Source organism: Pogona vitticeps, chromosome 6 (assembly GCF_051106095.1).
Source record: "Pogona vitticeps strain Pit_001003342236 chromosome 6, PviZW2.1, whole genome shotgun sequence".
Lineage (NCBI taxonomy): Eukaryota > Metazoa > Chordata > Lepidosauria > Squamata > Agamidae > Pogona > Pogona vitticeps.
In genome coordinates this window covers 68,996,620-69,020,563 of record NC_135788.1, presented here as the reverse complement: position 1 = coordinate 69,020,563, position 23,944 = coordinate 68,996,620, and the positions used below count along the sequence as shown (strand labels likewise).

At 40.0% G+C, this 23,944-nt stretch overlaps 1 protein-coding gene across 20 annotated transcripts in view; it reads right to left on the bottom strand.

Moving 5' to 3' along the window:
- PDE1C (phosphodiesterase 1C) overlaps positions 1–23,944 on the bottom strand; it is a 480,765-nt gene that overhangs the window by 53,137 nt on the left and 403,684 nt on the right. For 15 of the 20 annotated variants that reach the window (XR_013537377.1, XR_013537378.1, XR_013537383.1 and 12 more), the window contains 3 exons: positions 17,453–17,573; positions 15,600–15,775; positions 13,933–14,232 (listed from right to left, as the gene is read on the bottom strand). Coding sequence is in view for 11 of the 20 variants with exons in the window: in XM_073003804.2 (XP_072859905.2) it covers positions 13,933–14,232; positions 15,600–15,775; positions 17,453–17,573 (597 nt within the window). In the remaining 9 variants the exon portion in view is untranslated. Of the gene's footprint in view, positions 1–13,932; positions 14,240–15,599; positions 15,776–17,452; positions 17,574–23,944 lie in introns of all 20 variants that reach the window. The other 5 variants (XR_013537380.1, XR_013537381.1, XR_013537384.1 and 2 more) reach the window with 1 other exon arrangement.

Genomic DNA, 23,944 nt, shown 5'->3' with positions numbered 1-23,944 from the left:
GGCCATGCTGACATATGCTTTAGTTACATCACAGCTGGATTACTGTAATGCTATCTACCTGGTGCTGCCTCTGGAAAGTGTCTGGAAACTTCAGCAGTGCGGCTGCCTGATTGCTAACTGGGGCTGATCACAGGGATCACACAACCCCCTTGCTACAACAGCTCCACTGACTGCCAATCCATTTTGGGGCACAATTGAAAGTTCTGTTCTAACCTATAAAGTCCTAAATGGCTTGGGCCCAAGTTATCTCAAGGACTGTCTCCCCCTTTACAAGCCTACTCAAGTGTTAAGATAATAATGAGAGGCCTTTCTCTTGATGCCATTACCTTCATAGGTACATTTAATGGGGACATGGAAGAGGGCCTTATGTGGCTGTTCACAGCCTTTGGAACTCTCTTCCACTTGAGGTCAGGCTGGTGCCATCTCTGCTGTCCTTCCACAAGCAGACAAAGACCTTACTCTTCAGGCAAGCTTTCCCTGAGTGAGTGACTGCCTGAATGGGGATTTTAAATGGATTGCTGTGCCTTACTGCTTTTAATGTGTTTTTGGTCTTGCAATTGTTTACCATGTTTTAGTTTTGTATTTGGTTGATCCTTTTTAGTACTTGTATACTTACTGTCTTTAGCTTTAAATATTGTCTTTTAATTGATGTAAGCCACCTTGGGTCTTTTTAAAGGAGCAAGGCAGAGTAAAAATATTTTAAATAGTTTTTTTTAATTGGATCTGCTTTAAAGAAAGTAACAGAGTGGCAGTCCTCCAGAAAGGGGAACATTTTGCCATATATCTTCAGGGAATTAGCAAACACTTTTGTAAGGTATATTCAAAGTATTCTTCATGCATTAGAAACAGCACACAGCAAGAAGTCAACCAGTTTTGTTTTGTACTAACCCCAAGTGCTTCCAGTATACCTTGTCTCAGGATTTCTCAGACCAAATTGTCTCCTGACATAAGCTTTCAAAGGGAAAACTAGTTCTGGTCTGGGACAATATCAAGGACCCAATTAGCATACTTTCAGAAGGAGAACGTTTTATCCCCTCTCTTGCCTAACAGGATGTTTGGGATTCAAGCTTGCAAGGAGATTCTATGTCTGGTTGTAAAAAATACATGCAGAGATATTAAAGAAGCAACAGAGAACAAATATTCAAAAGCTCACTTGTTTAAGTGAGAAATTACTGCAGTGTTGTTGTTTTGCTTTATGGTTCTAGAAAGTCTTGCTTAATGTTAATAGAGTTTTTGTGGTTATATTCTGTCGTAGTCTCCAGTTAGTAGTTGGGTACTTCAGCCATTCCAACCCTCTACACAATTGCTTGATAATTAAAAACAAAAACAAAAACAAAACCCTCCAAAGATGTTGTGTGCTATCGAGTAATTTCTAATATGTGGTGACTAAGTTAATGACCTCTTAAATTTCCTATCATTAACTACTCTGTTCAGATCTGGCAAACCAGCAGCAGTGGTTTCCTTTATTGCATCAATCCATGTCATGTTAGATAATTCTCTCTTCCTATTGCTCCTATGTTTTCCAGTAAAACTCTTTTGTGGTCAGTTCTGTACTCTTATTATATATGCAAGGTATGATGGCATCAGTTTACTGATTTTTGCTCTGAGAATTCAGGCTTGAATTGAGTGTCTTATTTGCCTTTCTGGCAGTTTGTGATATCTGTAAAGCAATTCTCGAACAACACATTTCAAATGAGTTAATTCGCTCCTCTCTCTTTTTTCACTGTCCAACTTCTACATAGTGTGGAAGATCTTAACCTTGGCTTCCAGTGATAATATTTGCTAACTCCAAGACTCTCTGTCTTTTATTTCAAAAGACAAGGGGACATTTTTTAGAAAACATGCAGGCATTATGTTCATAGAATTTTAAGCCTACATAGCTTCCCCACACCCACCCCCGATTGCATTTGTCAAGGAAAAGGTTGGGAAACGAGAGTGTAGTTTCTATATTCTGCAGAGCAGGCATGGCAATATTTGTTTACCTGGGAGATTAAATGGAGTGTCTGTATGTGTTGCACTTACTCACATTTCTGCTTTACCATTTCGTTAACTCAAAAACAGCCCTTCAAAATATTTTGGCATAGAGGGAATGCAGTCGCATCCTAGATGTTCTTGGTTCTGACCTTCTTCCAAGCAACCAGAATACAGATCATGTGCTCATCTTCTGATATCCTCTAGCAGTGTGTGTAATTGTAAAAGGGAAGCTGGTGATGGAATTTGTGTTCAGTGTATGTATACTGTACTTAAACTTCCATTTTAAAAAGCCAGGAAATTCAATTATTTTTTTTTAAAAAGGTATTTGTTTTACGTATGTAAGATATTGTTCTTTTGTATCCCTGATTCAAAGTGCCAAGAAATGGTCAGATATTGCTTCACAGTATCGTGCCTGCATTGCCAGAAGGAAAAATGATGCCAAACGTTGCTGTTCTTGTTTTTGAATCTGGATGCTGCCAATGTTTCAAAAACAAGGTACTGATTCATAAATTTTGGTATGAAGAAGGAGACTAAAAGAATAATTGACATTATTTTCTGCTCCATTAATCTTGATGTAGAGTAGCACCTCAGTAAATGTGGAAAGGTAGGGTAGCGTTGAACTTGATTTGACATAAATTTTTCAATCCAAAAGATGCACCAAATTTGAGATACCCAAATTTAGGCCATTTCATTTCTCTTCTGAAGATTCAACTAAATCCTCAATAAGCAACAATTTACAAAGAAGGACCCTGCATATCCCTGAAAATAATTTAAAATGAGGTATTTTGCAACAAGTATCCATAACTTTCCTTTAGCTTTCTCTCAAAATCTAGATGCGTATAAAAGAACACTGGCCATGGAGGAACACGACTGAGAGGCCTCTCTTAAGATGGATGCCTGAGAGTGTTAGGCACCAGGTTACATGGGGCAGAAGGACTCCAAATTCATGTAAATTTCCAGAGAATTAACAAGCCAATATTTTCCAACTGCACAGACATGTACTTGAGTGCACACAGTGGCTCCGAAGGACACATTTTTTTCTAGGCATTTTAATTATTTTGTGCCTCCAAGCAACAAATGGCTAAAGAACTTGGGGGAAAAGCCCTCACAATTGCTTTGTGTTTGGATGAAAAGTGGTTAACCGATAAAACAAGGAGTCAGTTTCTGGAATTTTCCCCTGGTTGCTGTCTTTTTGTGAATGGCAGTGAGTACAAAGCAGTATCCTTCAGATCATGTTGACTGCTGAGATTGGTATCATCAACATATAGACTGCCTTTTGGTATGTAAAGTTTGCCATCCTTTTTCCTTCCAGCAATGTGGATTAACTTAATGCAATGTGATACTGTGGGAAAATTTATCTATAAACAGTATATCTTGTAGGCACTGAAATGTCTCAGTTGACATTTTAGTGCCCACATTTACACTACAGTGAGACATGAATATAGGAGCAGCAAGAAACTAACACAAAATATGGTGCCCTTATTATCAGTTTGTTTCTTAACATATCTTTTTTGTCCTCTTACCACACCACAAACTGCCAAACTGTCATTCTTTTGCAGCATGTGGCTATGGGACATCGCATGCCAACCTTATAAATCTCTTATTTGAAAGGAACCCTGGGAAGCTTATTATTTTGTAGTTAGCGTTCTGTTATACATTTCTGAGCATTATTTTTACACAATAATTTACAGTGATGTTTGTGCAAAGTCATGTGGGTTCTAGGCTCAAATGTAACAATTAGTTTGTTGGATCCCTCTGACTGAGAATATGAACCTCACAACCTCCTGCTTTGAGGAGCCAGAGGAGAAAAGAGTTACTCCTTTTTACATGTAATACGAGTAAGATTTCTCCATGCAAGATTTTTTTTCTCCCCAAAAATATTTTGGGATTTCTCAAAAGTTTTGTCATAATTTTTCCTGGAAGAAATATCAAGCTGTACAGGGTTGTCATAACTCCTGCAATCTTTCCTTCACATGCACAGATGTTGGTATTTTGCTATACAGAACACTGAGCTGGAAGGAAGGAAGGATGCTATGATGCCTTAGTTACATCTCATCTTGATTACTGCAATGCGCTCCAAATGGCACTGCCTTTGAAGGGTATTTGGAAACTTTAGCTGGTTCAGCATGTGCTGGTTACAGGGAGTATATAATTCCCTAATTATAACAGCTTCACTGGCTGTCAGTTTGTTTTGGGGCTCAAATCAGTGATGATTATTACCTACAAAGCCCCTTATAGCTTGGGTACAGGCTACTTGAAGGATTGTGCCATCTCACATGAGCCTAAAGGTAAAAGGTAAAGGTTCCCCTTGACAATTTTTGTCCAGTTGTGTCCGACTCTAGGGGGCGGCGCTCATCCCGCTCTTCAAGCCATAGAGCCAGCGTTTGTCCGAAGACAATCTTTCCATGGTCACATGGCCAGTGTGATTTAGACAAGGAACGCTGTTTACCTTCCCACCGAGATGGTACCTATTTATCTACTCGCATTTGCATGCTTTCGAACCGCTAGGTTGGCGGGAGCTGGGACAGGCAACGGGAGCTCACTCCGTCGCGTGGATTCGATCTTACGACTGCTTGGTCCCCTGACCCTGCAGCACAGGCTTCTGCGGTTTAGCCCACAGCGCCACCACGTCCCACCCACATGAGCCTACTAGGCTTTTAAAATCTTCTGGGGAGGCCCATCTTCCCAAGCTCATTTGGTGAGGACCCAAGAGGGGGCTTTCTCAGTGGTTATTCCCAGGCTTTGGAATGCACTGCCAGGTTGCCCCTCCCTCTTGTCCTTCTGTCATCAGGCAAGGACCTTCTTTTTCAGGCAGGCTTTTAACCAATAAGGGGGAGTCTAGGGAACACCCCATTTATGAAATGTATATATTTTTTAAAAAAATTCAAAATTGTTTTTAATCTTATTCAATGTTTTATTGTGTTTTTAAAAATACATACTTTTCTATGGTACTTTTAACCTGTTATTATTGTATGGTTTTAATTGTTGTGAGCTGCCTTGGGTCCCCTATGGAGAGAAAGGTGGCATATAAAATCAATCAGTCAATCAGTCAATCAATCAAGTCACACAACATGGAGCAAGAAACGTCTTCTGACTATCCCTGGGATTGCTGAAGGTATGCAGAAGAGTCACACTAGCATCTCCAATCAGTGGTTTGAGACAACAGCAGATTTCCTCTCATCCTATGAAGTTCACCTTCCCAGCTGGCAAAATAAGCAGCAATGAGAGGGATTCTCATTTTTCTCTTCTATCAGTGACTGGAGATAACAACTGAAATCTTATTGCTTTAGCATAGTAAATTGCATTAGAGTAGGCCCATTGAATCACCATGGATTTGCTGAGTCTACTCCATAAATGACATAGATTCAGATGGACCTGCTCTACTTGTCATTTACTGTGTTAAAGCAACTTACAACTAGAGTAGTCCCATTTGAATCAATGAAAATTACCAAGGGCTTAATGCACCAAATCCTCATTAATTCAGTTGGTCTACTCCAGTGCACTAAAGGAAGTTGGAGCTAGAATAGGCCCATCTGAATCAATGGAATTTATAGAGGAATTGACTCATCAAATCCCCACTTACTCCAGTGCAAGTTACTATGTTAAGCAACAAGATTTCAGTCAGCATTGAATATTTACATCACTTGCCTTATGTCCTTCCACTGATGGAAGGTATGGGGTGAGTGAAGCCACCCTGAGTCAGATGTCAGCATCAAGCTAGCCAGGGTCTAACCAACTCCACTGCATGCAGTACTGATGTAGCCAGGAGAAGCAACTTGTCCTTCACTCAGGGTGACTTCATGGGGTCCATGCCTAGGAGATCACTGGTTCTCATGGAACCAGTTTTTCAAGTGCTTTGCCATTTGGCCTATGTCTTACTTTATTGGTTGATTGCTTAAAACCATAGGTCATTGCAATATATCAATGACAGCATCAAACATATGTGACACTGTCATATCACAATTACACTTTAAAAAGAAAGATTGAGGACTTTTGATGCTTGGCACGAAACTTCTTTGCTGCCAGGGCAAATTTTGCTTCCTGGTGGGTAGTAATTACATTCCTGCTCACAAGCAGTATACCAAGTTGAGCCAGAGGAGGGCTGTCACACAAAGTTCTAAGTATGCCTGCAAGGAATTTGCTCTTGGGGTGATCATATAAAGGACATCTTAACAAATAATGAGAAACATCCTCAACTTCTCCTGATCCACATATACAAAGTCTTTGATCAAAAGGAACACTTTCATATCTTCCTACTAATATAGCTGTTGGCATACACTGAAAGTGCAGAGCTGTAAACGCTTTTCTTAGAGGGGCTGAGGTTAAATTAACAAAGTAGTCCTCCAAACAGAATGATGTTTTATATAAAGGGAAGCAACAGGAATAGGACATTTCTGAGATCGCACGGAGATCTGCCTCTTAAAGACATATTTTTTCTTTAACCAGATGCTTAGGTCAATTTGAAACAGAGGTAGGAAGGGAGTCTCTGTCAATCCCATAGTTCTGCAAAATGGGTCTAACTAAATTCACCCAGGATTTTTGAGATGGATTCTGAAGCTGTTCTGTGTAGCACTTCCTAGGAAGGCAGGAATCATTCATACTGGCCAATTTCAGCCAATACATGGCCAGCACAATATGAGGATGTGTTTCAATTGGAATCAGTTCTACTTTGGCCCTTAGATATGCAGAGGATTTGTTATGCGAGACAATAAAAGAATTTTGGATCACTTCTTCAGTGTGAGTCTTTATATATCCCCATATCTCTGCACCATATGTTATTTGGGGTACTATTTTCTTGGCAAACACCTCAACTGCAGGGACCACTAACCTCTTGCCATGGGTTGAAGTAAACCGCAAAAGAGACTGAGAGAACTGAGATGCTTTCAGATTAATTGCTTTCAGATGATATTTCCATGAAAGTTGGGCATTGAAACAAAGGCCAAGATATCTAAAATTGCATAGCTGCTCGATGGGTTTGCCATCAAGCTTCTGTGTATGGAATTTCCTCTTCTTTCCAAAAACTACAACCTTAGTTTTGGTGTAATTGATGGTCAGGTGTTCTCTTGCACAGAATTTGCTAAAATTGGCCAAGAGTCTTCGCATACCAACTAATGTTGTGGAGACCATTGCAATATCATCTGCGTATAGAAGGACTGAGAGTTTGGCATTCCTAATTGTGGGTGGGAAAAATTCCAAACTGCTCAATTCTTGGACTATGTTGTTAATATAGAAATTGAAGAGGAAAGGGGCCAACAGGCATGCCTGATGGACTCCTCTTTCTGTTGGAATTTACTCAAACAATAGGCCATTTGCCCCAAGCCTTACCCTGAAGCTGGTGTTAGAGTGAAGCATCTGAATTAAAAACAATAGCCTCCTATCTATATTGGTGGCAGAAAGTTTTTGCCACAGATGGGCTCTATCTATGAGGTCGAAGGTTGAACTGAAATCCACAAAGGCAACATACAGCTCCTTCTTACCTAATTGAGAGTATTTTTGTATTAAATGGTGTACAAAACATTGATCTAAAATAGATTTTACCTTTTGGAACCCTGCCTGTTCTTCTGCTATTACTGAGTTTTCAACAGCCCAGCACTCTAATTTGCCCAGTAAATATTTGGAGTACAGTTTAGAGACAACACTGAGAAGAGTGATTGGTCTAAAATTGTTTGGGTCAGCTTTAGAGCCTCTTTTGTGATTAGGGACAATTGTACTTCCGCCCCAACCCTGAGGTGTTTTCCCATGTTGGTTTATATATGTGAACATTCTAGCAAGCACTGCACACCACCGGGTGGTATTTGACTTAACTCTCCTGAGAGCTCATCTTCACCAGGAGCTTTGTTACTGGGCAAAGAGGTGATCCAAGTTATTTATTTCATCTGGGGTGACTGGGTCCCAGTCAGGGCAAAATGAGAAAGAGAATTAAACCGTACTAATGAATGGTTCTGGTTTAGGCCCAGAAATGATATGACTATAAGGAGCCGAGAAGTGGGCTTGCTGTTGTGAGGAGGTTATTTGATTGCCTAAGGCACTGGTTCTTAACCTTGGGTTACTCAGGAGTTTTGGACTGCAATTCCCAGAGCCTTCACCACCAGCTGTCCTGACTGGGGTTTCTGGGAGTCGCAGTTCAAAAGCATCCAAGTAACAAAGGTTAAGAACCACTGGCCTAAGGCACCAGAATAAGTATTGGTTCCCTTTGACACTAATGACCAAAACCTGGCCATATCTCTTTTCAAAGCTGCTGCACCTAACTCTAACCAAGATTTCCTTGGGTGTTCTTCCTTCTCCTGCTGAAGCAGGACTTTATATTCTCTGCGGAGCTGAACATAGGAAGAAAAGTTTTCTGGTGAATCCTCTAACCTTAGTCTCCTTATTGCTCCTGCCAGGATACATTTCTGGGTGGCACACTGGGCATCAAACCATCCTTGATATAATTTTCTGTCTGTGCAAGCAGGCTTAGAAGAAGACAAAAAAGGTCTAATTACTTTAACAACTTTGTCAAAAATTTCTAAATGGTTGGCGGAAGTAAGGATTTGTTCTCTTAAAAATAAAAGGTTGGGAGACGTTAGAAATAAATTTATCTGTTCCTGTAAATTTCCAGTCCATCGCAACCTTCTCTCACCATGAACTATCACATTTTCCTTGCATGGTATTATTGTTAATTGTTTTCTAATTGATAAAGAAAGTAACAGTTGAATTGGCATATCATCGCTCTCAGGCCTACTAAGAACTTTAAAATTTCCAAAGAACGTCAATACTGAGTATGAAAGAACCATATAATCTATCACACTTTTGCCCTTTGGGCCAATGAATATGTATAAACTTGAGTCTGTGTCTACCTCTGTTCCATTACATATATACAGGTGATATTTATAGATGCGACCAAAAAATATTTTCCGGTTTTATTAACCCCTTGATCCTTAAATCTTCTGCTGTAAGTGCCAATGCATCTCCTATTTTATAGTTATTTCCCCCTATTCTGGCATTCATATCACCTGCTAACAAGATTGGAAGGTCAATAGACTGCTTAAAGAGAGTTGGGAGAGCCTGGTCTAATTCTGATAATGTTTTAATGCCTCAAATATTGTGGGGGACAATACACATTTAGCAAGAAGATTTTAATGCCTAGTGGCCAGGTAATCTGTAGGATTAGGATGTTACTGCTGAGACCCATATCAAGTTCTAGAATTTCTGGGTTACTATCAACTGATATTAAAGTTGCCACACCTCCCTGTGCCTCTAGTTTCCAGTTTGCTGGCAGGTCGTGCATGAGTGGCAAAACCTGGGAGAGAATGGAAACCCATAGAGGTCACCCAGGTTTTCAGAATAAAGATAATTTCAAATTGAGAGCAGAAATCTTTAATGTCTTTGTCTATCAATTTGGAAGGCCAGCCTGCAATGTTCCAGGATATGGCTTTGATAAGACATCTGTTAAGACCTGGAGAAAGAGGTAGTAATTTCTGTTCACTTATTCCAAGTACATTGTCAATACTAGTGGCAGAACTTATACCTTTGGGTTTGGAACCAATTTCCTTGCTGGATGGCTGTCCATCAGTTACTGCATCATACAAATGTGAGGGTAGTTGTTCATATATGATGTCTAAGCCTAAAAGCTTATCATCAGTTATATAATTCTGTGCTGCATGCACCTCGGTTTCGGGTGTAGTCGTGGTATTTGTCTTAGCTGTCAACTGAGGGTTTATGTTAATTTCTGCTGTAACTTTTTGTGTTTTATTTTGAAAATAACCTGTTTGAGTTATATTATTATCTTCTATAGAGGGGGCTTTAACCAAATCAACTACAGTGGTACCCCACATAGCGACGTCAATCCGTTCCAGGATTAACGTCGCTGTGACGTCCCTCTTTATCGTCACAATGGTCAGGACACTCTCTCATTCACACTTTATTTACGCTGCCACCAACCACTCCTTCATAAGACTCTTCAGACAAATGTATGATTTTAAAAATAAAAACTTGTATTTTATTGATAACAGCAGAAGGAATGGTAAATCACTTGATCAACTAAAATAAAAAGGCAATCAGTAATAATAAAGTATCCCCTCATACACACTCTCTCTCAGACCTTAACTAACTCAGTACTTCATGCCCTAACTCAACTCTCACTCTAACTCTCCATAACTCTTAACTCTCAAAAACTAAAACTGACTCACATCATTCACTCCCCCCCCCTTATATACACAGCTCCACCTCCTGGAGTCCCACCTCCTGCTCTGCTATAGGCAGATGGGTTCCAGCATAACCATGATAGGCAGGTGACGTCATCGCAGCCGTCACATTCGCTAATCAGATTCGTTGCTATGCGGGGGGGAACCCATAGGAACGCATTAAACTCCGTTTAATGTGTTCCTATGGGGCGAAAACTCATCGCTATGCGAAGATTCCCCCATCCAGCCGCCATTTTTGCCACCCGGTAAGCGAGGGCAGGGCGCGAAAATGGAGCGGGCGGCCATTTTTTCTTCCGGCGGCCATTTTGGAACTGCCAATCAGCTGTTTTTATAACATTGCAATGCAAAGATCGGTAAGCGAAACGCTTACCGATCATCGTAATGCAATGTTTTGCCATTCAAAATGTCGCAATGCGATCGCTAAAAAACGCGTCGCTATGCGGATTCTTCATTAAATGGTGTGCTCGTTAAGCGAGGCACCACTGTAAACATAATGATCTGGCTGGAGGCGGTGGTGCTTGGCAGATCCTTGAATCTGTTAATAGCAGTCTATGTGCCGGGTCATCCTCTGATAGGATTTCTATACAGGAAGCTTGTGATGCCATTGGACAGAAGTCTGCAGATGTTGTTTGAAGTTCATTTGCTTGCTCTTGCGAGGTATTTAAACTAAATGAATTACCGACTAAATTATGGATAAGCGTTTGAAGCCTGTTTATGATATGCTGTTGTTCTGTTATAGGCAAAGTGAAATACCTGTCAATTAGAACTTTCTCCTCTTCAGAGATCATCGTAGGCACTATCGGAGTACCCTCTGGAAAGTAGTCTCTTACTTCCAGAGAGCTTTGGAGGGTGTCGCTTGTGTCTCTGTTTAACTGGTTATTGTAGGTGAGGTTTTTGCTTCTATGACCAGGGGAGTTTAAATTCTCAAATCTTGAATTTGCATTACTAAGGTCTAAGCGTATTAAATTATAAGTTGGTAAAGATTTATCCTGTTCTATAATTTGTCCATCCCTAGCAGACCAGTCTTTGGTCAGTAGTTGGATTATGGCATTGACACAGTGCCTCTTCACCTGAACCCCTAAACTAGCAAAAGCCTGCCTTTGTCTAAGTATAGAATACACAGAAGCTGGGCCTGTGAAAGTTGCTTTTATCCCATAGGTGGGATTAATAAAGCAAAGATATTCAATATTCTCTATGCCTTCCATTGACAGGTGATACAGTCCTGCCTCTTCAAGAATTTGCAAGAGGTGACATTTCTTTCCTAGCTGAGTTAGTTTTCCATTGGGCTTAGGAAAGTTAAGAAACGCTAAGTGATTCTTTGAAAGCACCATTGATATTTTGGGTGACTGAAGAGGTTTACCTTCAGCAGGACTTTTATCTGATTGTATATTGTTGTCCAGAGACGAAGTGCTAGGTAAAAGTTCCGAACTGGATGATTTGAGACAGAAAGTCCGCAATTGCAGTCACTGGGTTTAGATCCTTGTATACTGGAGGAAGTAAGGGTAGAGCTGACACAGTATTTAGTTACTGATTTAATTTGCCTTTAACATGGGTCTCATCTACCTCCAGGCTTATGGCAGGAGATAAGGAGTTGGATATAAGTTCCAAGTTAGGTAAATTGGAAGGCAGGAGATCCATAGTTACTGTATGTAAATTTAGGTCCTCAGCTTCTGGGGGAAATAAGGGAGTAAATGGCACTTCAGGTGACTTGATCTGTGGCTTCAATAGCTTTCTTGTCTGATTTGGAATGGTTTTTATCCTTCCATTTTCTTTATCCTGTACCTCCAGCAGTTGGAACAGTCTCTTAGAATTGAAATTACAATGTGGAGGAATCTGCATATTTACGTTCCTCCTGGATGGTTTATATTTTCTATTGTGGCACTTCTGATTTTGGGGTTTTTTTGTTTGTTTGTTTGTTTGTTTGTTTTTGGTCTTCTTACTCTTTTTTCCTTCCAATCCTCTCTTTCTTTTCTTTTCATCGTTGGGAGGGTGGGATCCCGGCTCTGTAGGTTTGTTTAATACCTTCTCACTTGAGCCAGAGGCCTCCAGTGTGACATCTGAAAAATTGACTTGAGTACTAACATTAAGTTGTACATCAGCAGTTGGATGAGGTATTTCACAGAAGTGGCATTTTGTTGTGACTGGAATGCTGGTTAGAGCTGGATTCAAGGGTGGATTCAATATCATGCTGATTCATGGTTAATTTGCTTAAGATCTTCAGTTTGTTGTTTGATAGCTGAAATATCGTGTAAGAGGATTTGTATTTTATTTGCAAATAGCATGTTTTGTGTCTTCATTACATCAAAACAGTGAGGGCCTTGATCTCAGATGGGGACTTGGGAGATCCCTATATTTAAATGCTGCCAAGTATTCCCCCTTTTTGGGCAGGTCAGTGCTAAATCTGGAAATTTCTGAATGGAATTTGTCTTTATCATGTTTAGGGGTCCTAGGCTCTGAATTGATTGAGACAGCTGAGCTTTGACAGAATGCTTTAGGATTTGCCAGTAGTTGCTCCTGCTCTAATGAAGCATGTTTTAATTTAGACAGAAAAGCCGTTAGTCTGTTTAAAAACTTGACTCTTTGATTTTACCGGTTGTTGAAGATATATGGTAGAGAGTACTAAATCTTTATATGTTTTCCTTGTGTGCACCATTTCCCTTCCCTTTTTCACAAAGAAGCCCAGAACTGGCAGAGGTAAGATGAAACAGATTTGAGGGAGTCATCAGGTGTGAGATCTCACATCAACCATGTTCTCAAATTGTTGTCCCATAACAGCAAAACCTGTAGACTAATAGTCCTGAGTATGACCTCAGTTCACACAACTGCCTGCTGGCTGGATTATGCAGAGCACAGCTTAATCAGTGGAATTAAGCATTTGCATGCAGTAAGAAAGCTAAACCTTTTCTTTTGCTTTCCTCAGCTCTAATGCAAGTGAAGCAAAATAACATTTTTATCACTCAGATTTCAGTAGGAATTTCTTCACAACAGTATTGGACAGGGACTCCACTGCCAACCCCGAGTTGTTCACAAGGATGCCACCAATGACGCCCCAAGAACCCCCAGCATAAAATAGAAGAGATCCTGGCAACCATCATATGGACATTTGGGGTTGAGGAAGAAAACAGCAGCAGAAACAACAGTGGTCTCAATACATCAGAAGCAAACGTGGGAGTCAGCAGGGAGAAAAAAGAAAAAGTCCAACCTGAAGATAAATTCTCACTGTTGACTCAGGGGAGAATAGGGAGGAATAACACAATTCAGGATGGCAGGCCAGCAGTTCAGCCGTTTCTTCTCCCCTTTTCCTTGTTGTGTTGGCAAAGCAACAGGAATTCTGGAGGTTGTTTTGACTCCCTAAACGCTTGGCTTCAGAAGCTTCTTCGAGAGCCATTTAGAAGCTATTTAGAGGGAGTTAAGTGTAGTTTTTTTTTTTAAAAAAAGACTATATATAAAAATTAAAAGGGTTGAATAAAATCAAAACAGCAAAAAGTGAGGGAGAGAATGCTGCTGCAGCAGCATCCTACCGGAACTGGAACCTCCGAGGATATATCACTTGGCCTATGGGAAGCCATCTGGGGTCACCAGTCCCCTCTATCAAGGGATACTTCCAATTTCTGCTTCAGTGTGTGTATACCAATGTTCATTCTATGATATCATTAGACTATCCATTAGAACATTTACAAGAAATCCATTTATCTTCTCCAGATCTATCAAACAGTACTCTGTGAACTTGGCAGTGAGTTTATCTCAGGAGAGAGGGTTGTAAATAAGCACTTACCATTTTGTACCTGCTGTTTCTGTTCTCCTGCTGTTGAGTTGGACTTCGTCTCCTTTTCCACCTGAGTTAGATTTTTCCCTTGAGAAGCTTCATGCCTGCCAGCACTGGTTTGATGAGTCCCATTTACATTAGTCTTACTGATTTCTGTGCTCTTACTTTCTCCTGAATTCCCTTCTTTACTCTTGTCAGACATGGTGGCAGTAGTTTCCTCAGATGGCTTTTTTCCTTCATGTCCTTCTGTTTTTTTCTCATCCACTCCCTGTTGAGAACTCTCCTCAGCTTCTTTCTTTGCTTTTTCTTCTGCATCCTCAGCAAAAGCAAGCACAACATTAACAGGAATGAAGAGAGTGAGAAAAACAATTGGTGAATTTTCAGAATGGTAATTCATATCTCCTTTCAAGTTTCAGGACATAGGCCCCAATAGATGGCAATAGTCAAGATGGAGTCTGTAAGCGGAGCCAGCAGTGTCTCCTCTCACCTCAGGTAGTAGGACACCGTGGGCTGCCCTTGAATATGATGCACACTTTTCCACTCTGTTCTACCTTTTAGAATGCATAACTTGCAGCAGCTATTTAAAAACCATCTAAACAGTAATTCTTTACACCTGCACATGCACCACAGTTTAATTATAAAGAGCGGGTGGTTTCTTTTGTCAGTTGAATTGGGAATTTAATTTTCCAAAGTGATGTGCTAAGGTGTTTCTGCTCTTTTTTTCCAACACCAAAGTGTCATTGGCTGTTTATTGTTACTGCACATGTTTGGGATGACAGCTTAGAAGAGTTTAGAAGTTCTACTTCTATGGGCTACTCCTCCCAGAATACCACAGCCAGCAACTTCTATGAGCTCTGGATAAGGAAGTTTCTATGTTTGTCATATTTATATTCCTCCTTTTCTCCAATGAACTCCAAATTCAATGATCAACATCTTATGGGTGTAAATTTACACTACAAATGCCAGATGACATTTACACCACAAAACCAGCTGACATCATCAACAGGGTTAATAAAATTTAATCTAAACTAATTGAAAGCTTTCTATCCTTCAGTTTCAGGTTCTGATGCTGTCTTGGGCTCCTTTTTGTCCTGGGGAAGCACTGAGAAGGAACCATAAAGTATGGGGCCAGAAAGAAAGGAGCATGTATTTTTTGTAAACTAATTTCATGTTAAATGATTAATTGTTCTGGATAAATAACATAATAACAATATTAATTATTAACCATCCCACTAGTACCTGAGGTTCCCATCACAATACAGTGGTGCCTCACAAGACAATTGCCTTGCGGGACGAAAAACCCGCACGATGATGGGTTTTTGCAATCGCTATGGTGCCTCACAAAACGGTTTCTTCTATGACCTTGCTTCGCAAGATGTTCCCCCCCCCCGAGACCCATGCCTTGCAAGACAAATAAATTTCATTCGTCTTGCGAGGTTCCCATAGGGAACCTCACAAGACAATTTTTTCACAAGACAGCGATTCTCGCGGAATGAATTACATTCATCTTGTGGTGCACCACTGTAGTTTCTTTGAGCATACCTCTGTTGTGAACATTCAAGAGTCTTTATACAGAAAATTCCCAATGTACTTGAGTATACATACAAATGTACCCACCACTGACCATAACAATTGAGATTTTGCTAGTTCTTATTCATAAGCCCACTAGTTATTACCTTTGGCTGCTTGTGCTTTCCACTTCTCTCTGTTTTGTTGTACCACCTCAGTCCAGGTGGTTTTAAAACATTTGAAATCCACAGTGAGTATGGAACAGTTGAGTGAGGCACTTCCTTCAGATCCAGTGCTCTTGACACTTGATCTTTTAACTTCTGAGGGACTGATGCTGTTCAGACTGGGATTGCATAATATAACAGGAATTATTTTTGCACTATCATTATCATCACTAATATTACTTTTTCAGAACATAGACATTAAAAATGTTATATGAGTGGAACTTCTGTTACTGCTTTGACTGGCTTTTTAGTACTATTTGTGTTTTCCTTTTTTGTGTTTCCCATTTCTTGGAGCAGCATTTTAAAAAATATTTGTATATTTATTGTTCTTAGCTGTAATATTGCCTTTTAATGATGTTAACCACCATTGTACACTCATTGTTTTCAACTTTAAATATTGTCTTTTAATGCTGGAAGCTGCCTTGTGTCCTTTTCAAGGAGAAAGGTGGGGTAAAAATATTTTTAAACAAACAAACAAACAAACAAACAAACAAACAAACAAACAAATAAATAAATAAATAAATAAATAGTTTTGCCTTTCTTTACAGCAATCCTATTCATTCTCTCTCTGGACTGATTTATCCACTTTCAAAGCATGTGTGATTTGAGACAGCTTATTCTAGGTTGAGATTGTACATGCATCTTAGCACAATACCTTATAGAACTTTAGGTCTGTCCTGAATCTGTTCTACTTCGCTGTGCAAATTAAAGTGATCTAGGTATTTTTCTATTTCCTTTTAAAATATGTGTCTCCTAAATGAAATATGCACTAAACAGCTACTCATTTTAATATTTACAGGAAAATATTAGCTAACAAACCCATCTATATAAAATAGTGCTCCATCCTGCCCCATAAAAAAAAAACTATGAAAAAAAATTATCCAAAATATATTTTATGTAGTAACTCCATACTTGATCATAAAATAATCTTATTCTCATTTCATAATTAATTACATTTCCTGTAATTATAAAGTACATCCCATGGTTGTATCGAGCATTGCTTCTTCCAAACCATTTTGCAGTTGGATTGCTAGCAATAATACATGAGAATGTTCTGTGAAGCCTTTGAGATACAGTGGTGCCCCACATAGCGAGGTTAATCTGTTCCGGATTAACCTTCGCTATGGGGAAACATCACTAAACGGAACTGAAAAGCCCATTGGAACGCATTCCAACGGGGCCCAAACTCACAGTTGATTGAAGTTTCCTCATCCGGCCGCCATTTTCGTGCCCTCGGTAAGCGAGGGCAGTGCGTGAAAATGCTGTGCGCGGCCATTTTGGGTGTTCCGGCAGCCATTTTGGAACCGCCGATCAGCTGTTCCCCCAACATCGCAATGCGAAGATCAGTAAGCGAAACGCTTACCGATCGTCGCAAAGCGATTTTTGCCCTATTCAAACATCGGTATGCGATCGCATTAGCGATCGCAAAATCCGCATCGCTATGCGGATTCATCGTTAAACATTGTGCTCGTTATGCGAGGCACCACTGTATAAGAATTCTACATTATTAGAAGCTCCTGTGCCCATGGAGTTCCAGATTATAGCCACTGGATTATTTAGCAATCATTGAAGCAGATCCACTTGAATCAATGGGACAAGTTAAGTAAAGCATAACCTAAGTTCCATGGATTTAAATGGGTCTCCTATCTGTCTGACTAAATCTGCATCCAAAGCATTAAGTAAGAGGAGAGAGAAAGAGAAAGAGAAAGAGAAAGAGAAAGAGAGAAAGAGAGAGAGAGACTGTATTGCAGTTGGGAACTAAGCTCCCATTGCAAATTTTACAGTGTCACACTAACCTGGAACGCCTAAATCCTGTCATGCCAGAGTGGGAGGCTTCCTCAATGAGAGGTGTTACAATCTTCTCTGTCATATCGGTCAGCACAGTGAAAGTGGGCTCCACTATGAAATCAATAAAACCTGCAAAAGACAAATAGAGGGAACAAATCAGTTGTATCAATATATTTTGTGTATATATTTGTAAATGTCTGTGTGAGAATATACGTTCATAATTATCAATATATTTATAAATTATATTGATCAAGATGGGTAAGCAGACATTTTGCAGCAGATATATTAAAAGGTCAATGAGGATGTGCATCTAACAAGGCATTTCCCACTTAATAGTAAGGTAATTCCTTAAAAAAGAAAGTATTGCAGCAATTCAGCAATAAGCAGATGGGATTAAGTCTGTTTTGTGTGGGTTTTGTGGACCCTGAGCCAAATTCCTAGTACAGCTGGTTATGACCCAGCTTGGAGGATGGAACTGATGGAAGCAACACAATAATAAGGCTGTAATAAGGCATTATAGGTAGGGATGTGAGAAAGCAGCAGACACATTACCTTGAAATTTCTCATTCTAAACTTCAATTTGTTAATACAAGATGGCAGGGGTAATTTCATATATTTTCTGTAAACCTAATTTAATGTTAAATGATTAGTTGTTCTGGATAAATAATGTATAACAATATTAACTATTAAGAAATATTTAATATCAAAGGAAGGATCTTGTACTATGCAAGGGTTACTTCAGTACAGTAAAACTGGAAGCTATTTTTTATCTACTATTCACCATATCCAGAGCAAATTAAACAAATTGGATACTATGTCACAGAAATGTGTAAAGAACCACCATAATTAAAAATATGTCCCCTGATGTCAAATGTAATAATCATTTCAAATAATCCACTGATTTAATTTAGTTTGTGTGGGACACAGATCCCACTCCACATCCGCTGGGATTCATCTCACTTATATATCAGAAAATGAGAGAAAGATGAACAATGCTTTAAACTCAGCAGTGGTTCACAAATCATGCACCAGAGATTGCTGACCATTTGTGTAATCGTCACTCATAAGTAGCTGTTAGTTGTCTCTGCACGTTGAAAAAATTAAAAAGAAGAAAATCAAAAAGAATAAGGAAGATAAACTATTGTAGCATTTTAAAGGCTAACGGGTTTATTTCAGTGTGAGCTTTTGTGAATCTAATTCTACTTTAGAATGTTTGAAGAAGTGGATTTTGATCTACAAAAGCTCACACTGAAATAAATCTGTTCATATTTAAACCACTCTTTCTCCTTTTCCTTTTCCTTTTCCATTTCATTTTTTGCCATTATCATCCATAAAATGGCATTTCCCACCTCACCCATTCTTCACAATCTCGAATAGCAGTCGCACGTACAATCATACAATCATGGAATAATTGAGTTGGAAAGGGCCTATAAGGCCATCGAGTTCAGGCAGGAATACAAATTGAAAGATATCTGTCAGGTGGTTGTTCAAACTTCTCTCGAATGCCTCCAGTGCTGGAGCATTCACCACCTCTCGTGGTAATTGATTCTTTCAGTCTTTCCTTATGGGGCTTGGTTTCCAGCCTTAATCATCTTTCTTGCCCTCCTCTGAATTTGTTCCAATTTGTCACCATACTTCTTGAAGTGCAGTGTCCAGAACTGGGCACAGTACTAAAGATGAGACCTAACCATTGCTGAATAGTTACGTCTCTGGATTTGGAGACTATACTTCTGTTAATGGAACCTAAAATAGTATTTGCCTTTTTTGTCGCCACATCACACTTTTGGCTCATATTCAGCTTGTGATCTACAGTGATTCCAAGATCCTTCTCACTTGTAGTATTGCTGAGCCACTTATCCCCCATCTTGTAACTGTGCATTTGGTTTCTTTTTCCTAGGTGCAGTACTTTACACTTATCCCTGTTGAATTTTATTCTGTCATTTTCAAACCAGTGCTTAAGTCCATTGTGAATTTCGTTTCTGTTTTCCAGGGTATTAGCTATTTCACCCAATTCTGTGTCATCTGCAAATTTGATTAGCTTTCTCTGTATCCCCAGATCCAGGACATTAATAAAAATGTCAAAGAGCACTGGGCCCAGGAATGAGCCCTGAGGTACCCCATTTGTTACCTCCTCCCAGTTTGAGAAGGAGCCATTATTCATCACTCTGAGTATAATTTTGTAGCCAACAATGTATCTACCTGACAGTTGTTCCTTTCAGCCAACACTACTTAGCTTGCTAGTCAGAATACCATGAGGCATTTTGTCAAAAGCTTTGTTGAAGTCCAGATATATTATGTCTACAGCATTTCATCTGTGTATTAATGAGGTTACCCAATCAAAAAATGAAGTCAGATCAGTCTGGGAGGATTTGTTCCTGACAAATCCATGTTGGCTTATAGTTATCTCTGTATTGTTTTCTAGGTGCTTGCATAGTGACTGCTTTATAAGCTATCCCAGAATTTTCCCTAGGATTGTACATGCTGACAGGTGTATAGTTCCCAGATTCCTCCTTTCTGAACATAGGGACAATATTAGCCCTCCTCCAGTCATCTGGCACTTCACCCATTTCCCATGATTTCAAGAAAATAATGGACAGTGGTTCTGAGAGTTCTTCAGCCAGTTCCTTCAATACTCCTGGGTGTGGTTCATCCGGCTCTGGAGATCTGAACTCATTCATGATAGTAAGGTATTCTCTGACTATTTGTTTACCACTCTCCAGCTGCAATTCTGTCCCCTCCACTTGCACTTCACATTTGTCTGTCCTTTGGGAAAGGTTTGGGCTAAAATAGGAATTGAGCACTTCTGCCTTCATCTGTTATTATTGTGCCATCTCCACCGAGTGGCTGAGCCACTGTTTCTTTTCTTCGCCTTTTGCTGAATAATGCTTTTTTGTTGCTTTTAGTGTCTCTAGCTGACCTCAGCTCATTCTCAGTGTTTTGCCCTTCTAATGCCATCCCTGCAATTCCTTGCTACTTGTCTGTACTCTTCCTTTGTGACCTGGCCTTCCTTCCACTTCCTTTATGTGTCTATTTTTATTTTTAGGGTCTCTCTTAGATTTTTGTGAGGACACACTGGCCTTTTCCCCCCTGTCTCCTACCTTTTTTTCTTGTTGGAATTGTTTGTAGCTGTACCTTTAGAATTTAGTTTTTTAGAAACTCCCACCCTTCTTGAACTTCTTTTTTTATAAGGATCTCCTGCCATGGGACCTTACTTATCCTTGTTCTGAGTTTATTAAAATTGGCTTTTTTAAAAATCCAGCATATGTGTGTGGCTACACTCTGCCTTGGTTTCCTTCGAAATCAAGAATTCTAATACAACATGGTCAGATGTGAAAGAATATGTATGTGACAAATGTGAAAGACTATTCCAAAATTTACAATCACACAAATATCCTTTTTAAAAAGGCATTTCTAAAATATGGAATATGTGAATGAAACAACTTTGCCCACCCAGCCTGGAATAAAGAGACAAGACACAGATGTTGGATAAAACTAGGGCCACAACTTTATTAAACTATTTAAACTTTTAATTCCCCTTTCACAAGGGGGCTCACTGTAGTGCAAAATTATCATCTGACTCCAGTGTACCATTTACAACCGGAGCAGGCTACCAAGAGTGAGTTCCAATTGCTGAAGTGTGCTGCCTGTGACTAGCATATCTTCAGCCACCCATCTGCAGGAATCCTCCCACTGCTTCAGTCACCGAACCTCGAGACCTTAGGTGCACTGCTGCCCAGGAGATTCTCTTAACACCATTCCCCTTCATATACGCCTTGTTCTACCAATCAGGGAAATGGGCTGATTGACACCCTCCTCAGGTGTCCCAAAGGAACTCACTAAATCTCTTACCTTTCACACTCCCCACAGCTGTGACCTTAGTACCGTGTCTTCCTCACATTACCTATTTAACCTGAAGTAAGAATTGGATGGGTGAAAACTTGCCTGCCTCGTGATACATGCCAGTTATGGAAGCAGACCAAAAATTCCCAGCTACTCTCATTCTCACATATTAAGGGGTGGGTGAGTGGGCTGCGAAGTTGGCAAGTGAACAGAGGCCGATCCTGAGGGAGGCAGGCAAGATGAAGGCTCTTCCAAACCCCCCTCCCTGTGACCTTAACGTTACCTGCCTGCACTCATTTCCCCCAAGTGTGCAGGCAAAGTGCAACCATGGTGGCAGCTTCGCACCATGTGGAGTGCACCATATGCTTACAAATGCATGTGACATACAGCCATATTCATGAGAAAGCTGTCCTATAGCACCATAGATTTGTTTGCTACTTAAAACGTAGTACAGCCCTAAGGATACAATACTATAAACACTTACGTGCGAGTAAGTCCCTAAAAATAAAATGGTTTCTGAGAATTGTACCACATGAGGCACACAGACTATTTCAGGCTGGAGCTCCATGCATATGACAGAGTAACTCTTTACATGGGAGTTGTTATAGAATTGTGATTCAGGTGCTATGAAAAGGATGAAATCCTTTAATCCTATCTTCCTTTTTTTTCCCTTTTACAGAAGAACGGAAGCATCTTACAAACCCTAGGACAGCTCTCTCACTCTCTCTTTCTTGCTATCTCTCTCTCATATAATAAAAGATCAGAAATAAGATGATGCATCAGCTAAAAGTAAACCATAAAAGCCAACTGAAATACAACTCTTCAGTACAGATCGATAAGCAGAGGGAAATCCAAAAGAACTCCACAGGTACATTCCACATTTTTGCACCACTTTGTTATCCCCACCCAAGGCCTCTTGTTTTATACTCATCTTTCTGTTCATCAACAGAACATAGAACACCTCCCTCCCTGTCTGCCCTGTTGATCTTAAAGCAATTTCATAATTAATCACAATGCTTGCCGTGGTTCAGAAGAGAGGCTGTTCCTTCGGTGACTTCATTCTTGGGGGATTTTAGAATAAAGACCAACACTTCATATTGAACTTGCAAAAATAAGTAACCAGGCCAGGAGCAAAAGGTAATTATCGATTTGAAACACTGATCTTATGGTTACACTTTGGATCAGTTGTAGTTTCTGAACAATTCTTAAAAGCATGCTCACAGAGAATAACTTGCAGTGGTCTACCTGGAGGGAGTAAGGTTCATCTTCACTAGGAAATAGTGTTATTTAAAACAGATAAAAGACACTCGTAGCTACTACTCTTACTTGTACAGTGGTGCCTCACTTGACAACGTTAATTCATTCCAGCAAAATCGCTGTAGAGCGAAAACATCATCAAACAAAATTAAAAAACCCACTGAAACGCATTGAAAACCGTTCAATGCGTTCCAATGGGCTGAATACCCGCTCATCCAGCGAAGATCCTCCATACGGCGGCCATTTTCTGGTGCCTGTTAAGCAAAAAATCATTCCTAAAAAAAGCGGGGGGGCATTTTCTTCAGCCAGCGGCCATTTTGAAACCCGGCGATCAGCTGTTTGCTGATCGTCGTAAAGCGAAAATTGGTTCCCGAAGCAGGGAACCGATCATCATGAAACAAAAAAACATTTAAACCATTGTTTTGCGATCGCAAAAACAATTGCAAAAACTTCAACGTTAAGCGGATTCATCGTAGAGCGGGGTAATCATCCAGCGTGGCACGACTATACCTCTTAGGACAGTGTTAAGTTCTCAAATTTTCTTAAATAGGTCCTGAAAAGCCAGTACAACCTCTTCTAGAGCAAATTTCCCCTTTCTTCCCCACCAGACTCATTGACTTTGATTCAAAACGAAGCAGTGCCTACACAGTTCCCTCTAGCTGAGCAGTGCCTAAACTCTCCATTAGCTGATTTTACTAGAAGGCAAAGAGGTCCTGGAAACAAGCAGCTCCCATCTTCTTTGTTTTATAAGGCAACTTGTGACTAAAACCAAAAGGCTACCTCCCAAAGCACTGACCAGGCGGAAACTCACAAATAGTAAACTTATATTCACTTGGTTCCCTTACAAGAGCTGCTCCAAGGAAATCTTCTCCCTCTATGTTTACATTCTTGATTTGATGAATTTAATCAAATGGAAGCAACAGGCTATTCAGCTCTTCACTCCAAAATGGAAACAAATACAACTACTTAAAACTTGGTTGAAGAGAAGCTATCAGTTACCGTCATCCCTAGACAGCACAGCTCATGGTGATGGATAATGGACATTGTAGTCCAAAAATATCTGGAGGAGCACATGTTTCTCTTCCCTAACTGAAAAGAATAAACAAATGAGAAATGAATGTGGAAAAAATATCACCCTTAACATTAATGGCCAAAAAGCTGAGAATGGGGGAAAAAAACCCAAAACCCAGCAACTTATAAAACACTGCTGGTGGCCACTGTTGGATTCTGGGAGCATCCCTAAGATAGAATGTTGTTTCTGTTATTTCTATACAATATTCAAAAGGAGTACAGTGGCCTGTTAATTAATGCACGGTAGATTCAAGCATCTCCATCTAACCATCAGGGTTTTCCAGTATGTACTGAAACAGTGGGCTTTCTCCCTTCCAGGCAAAGGGAAAGAA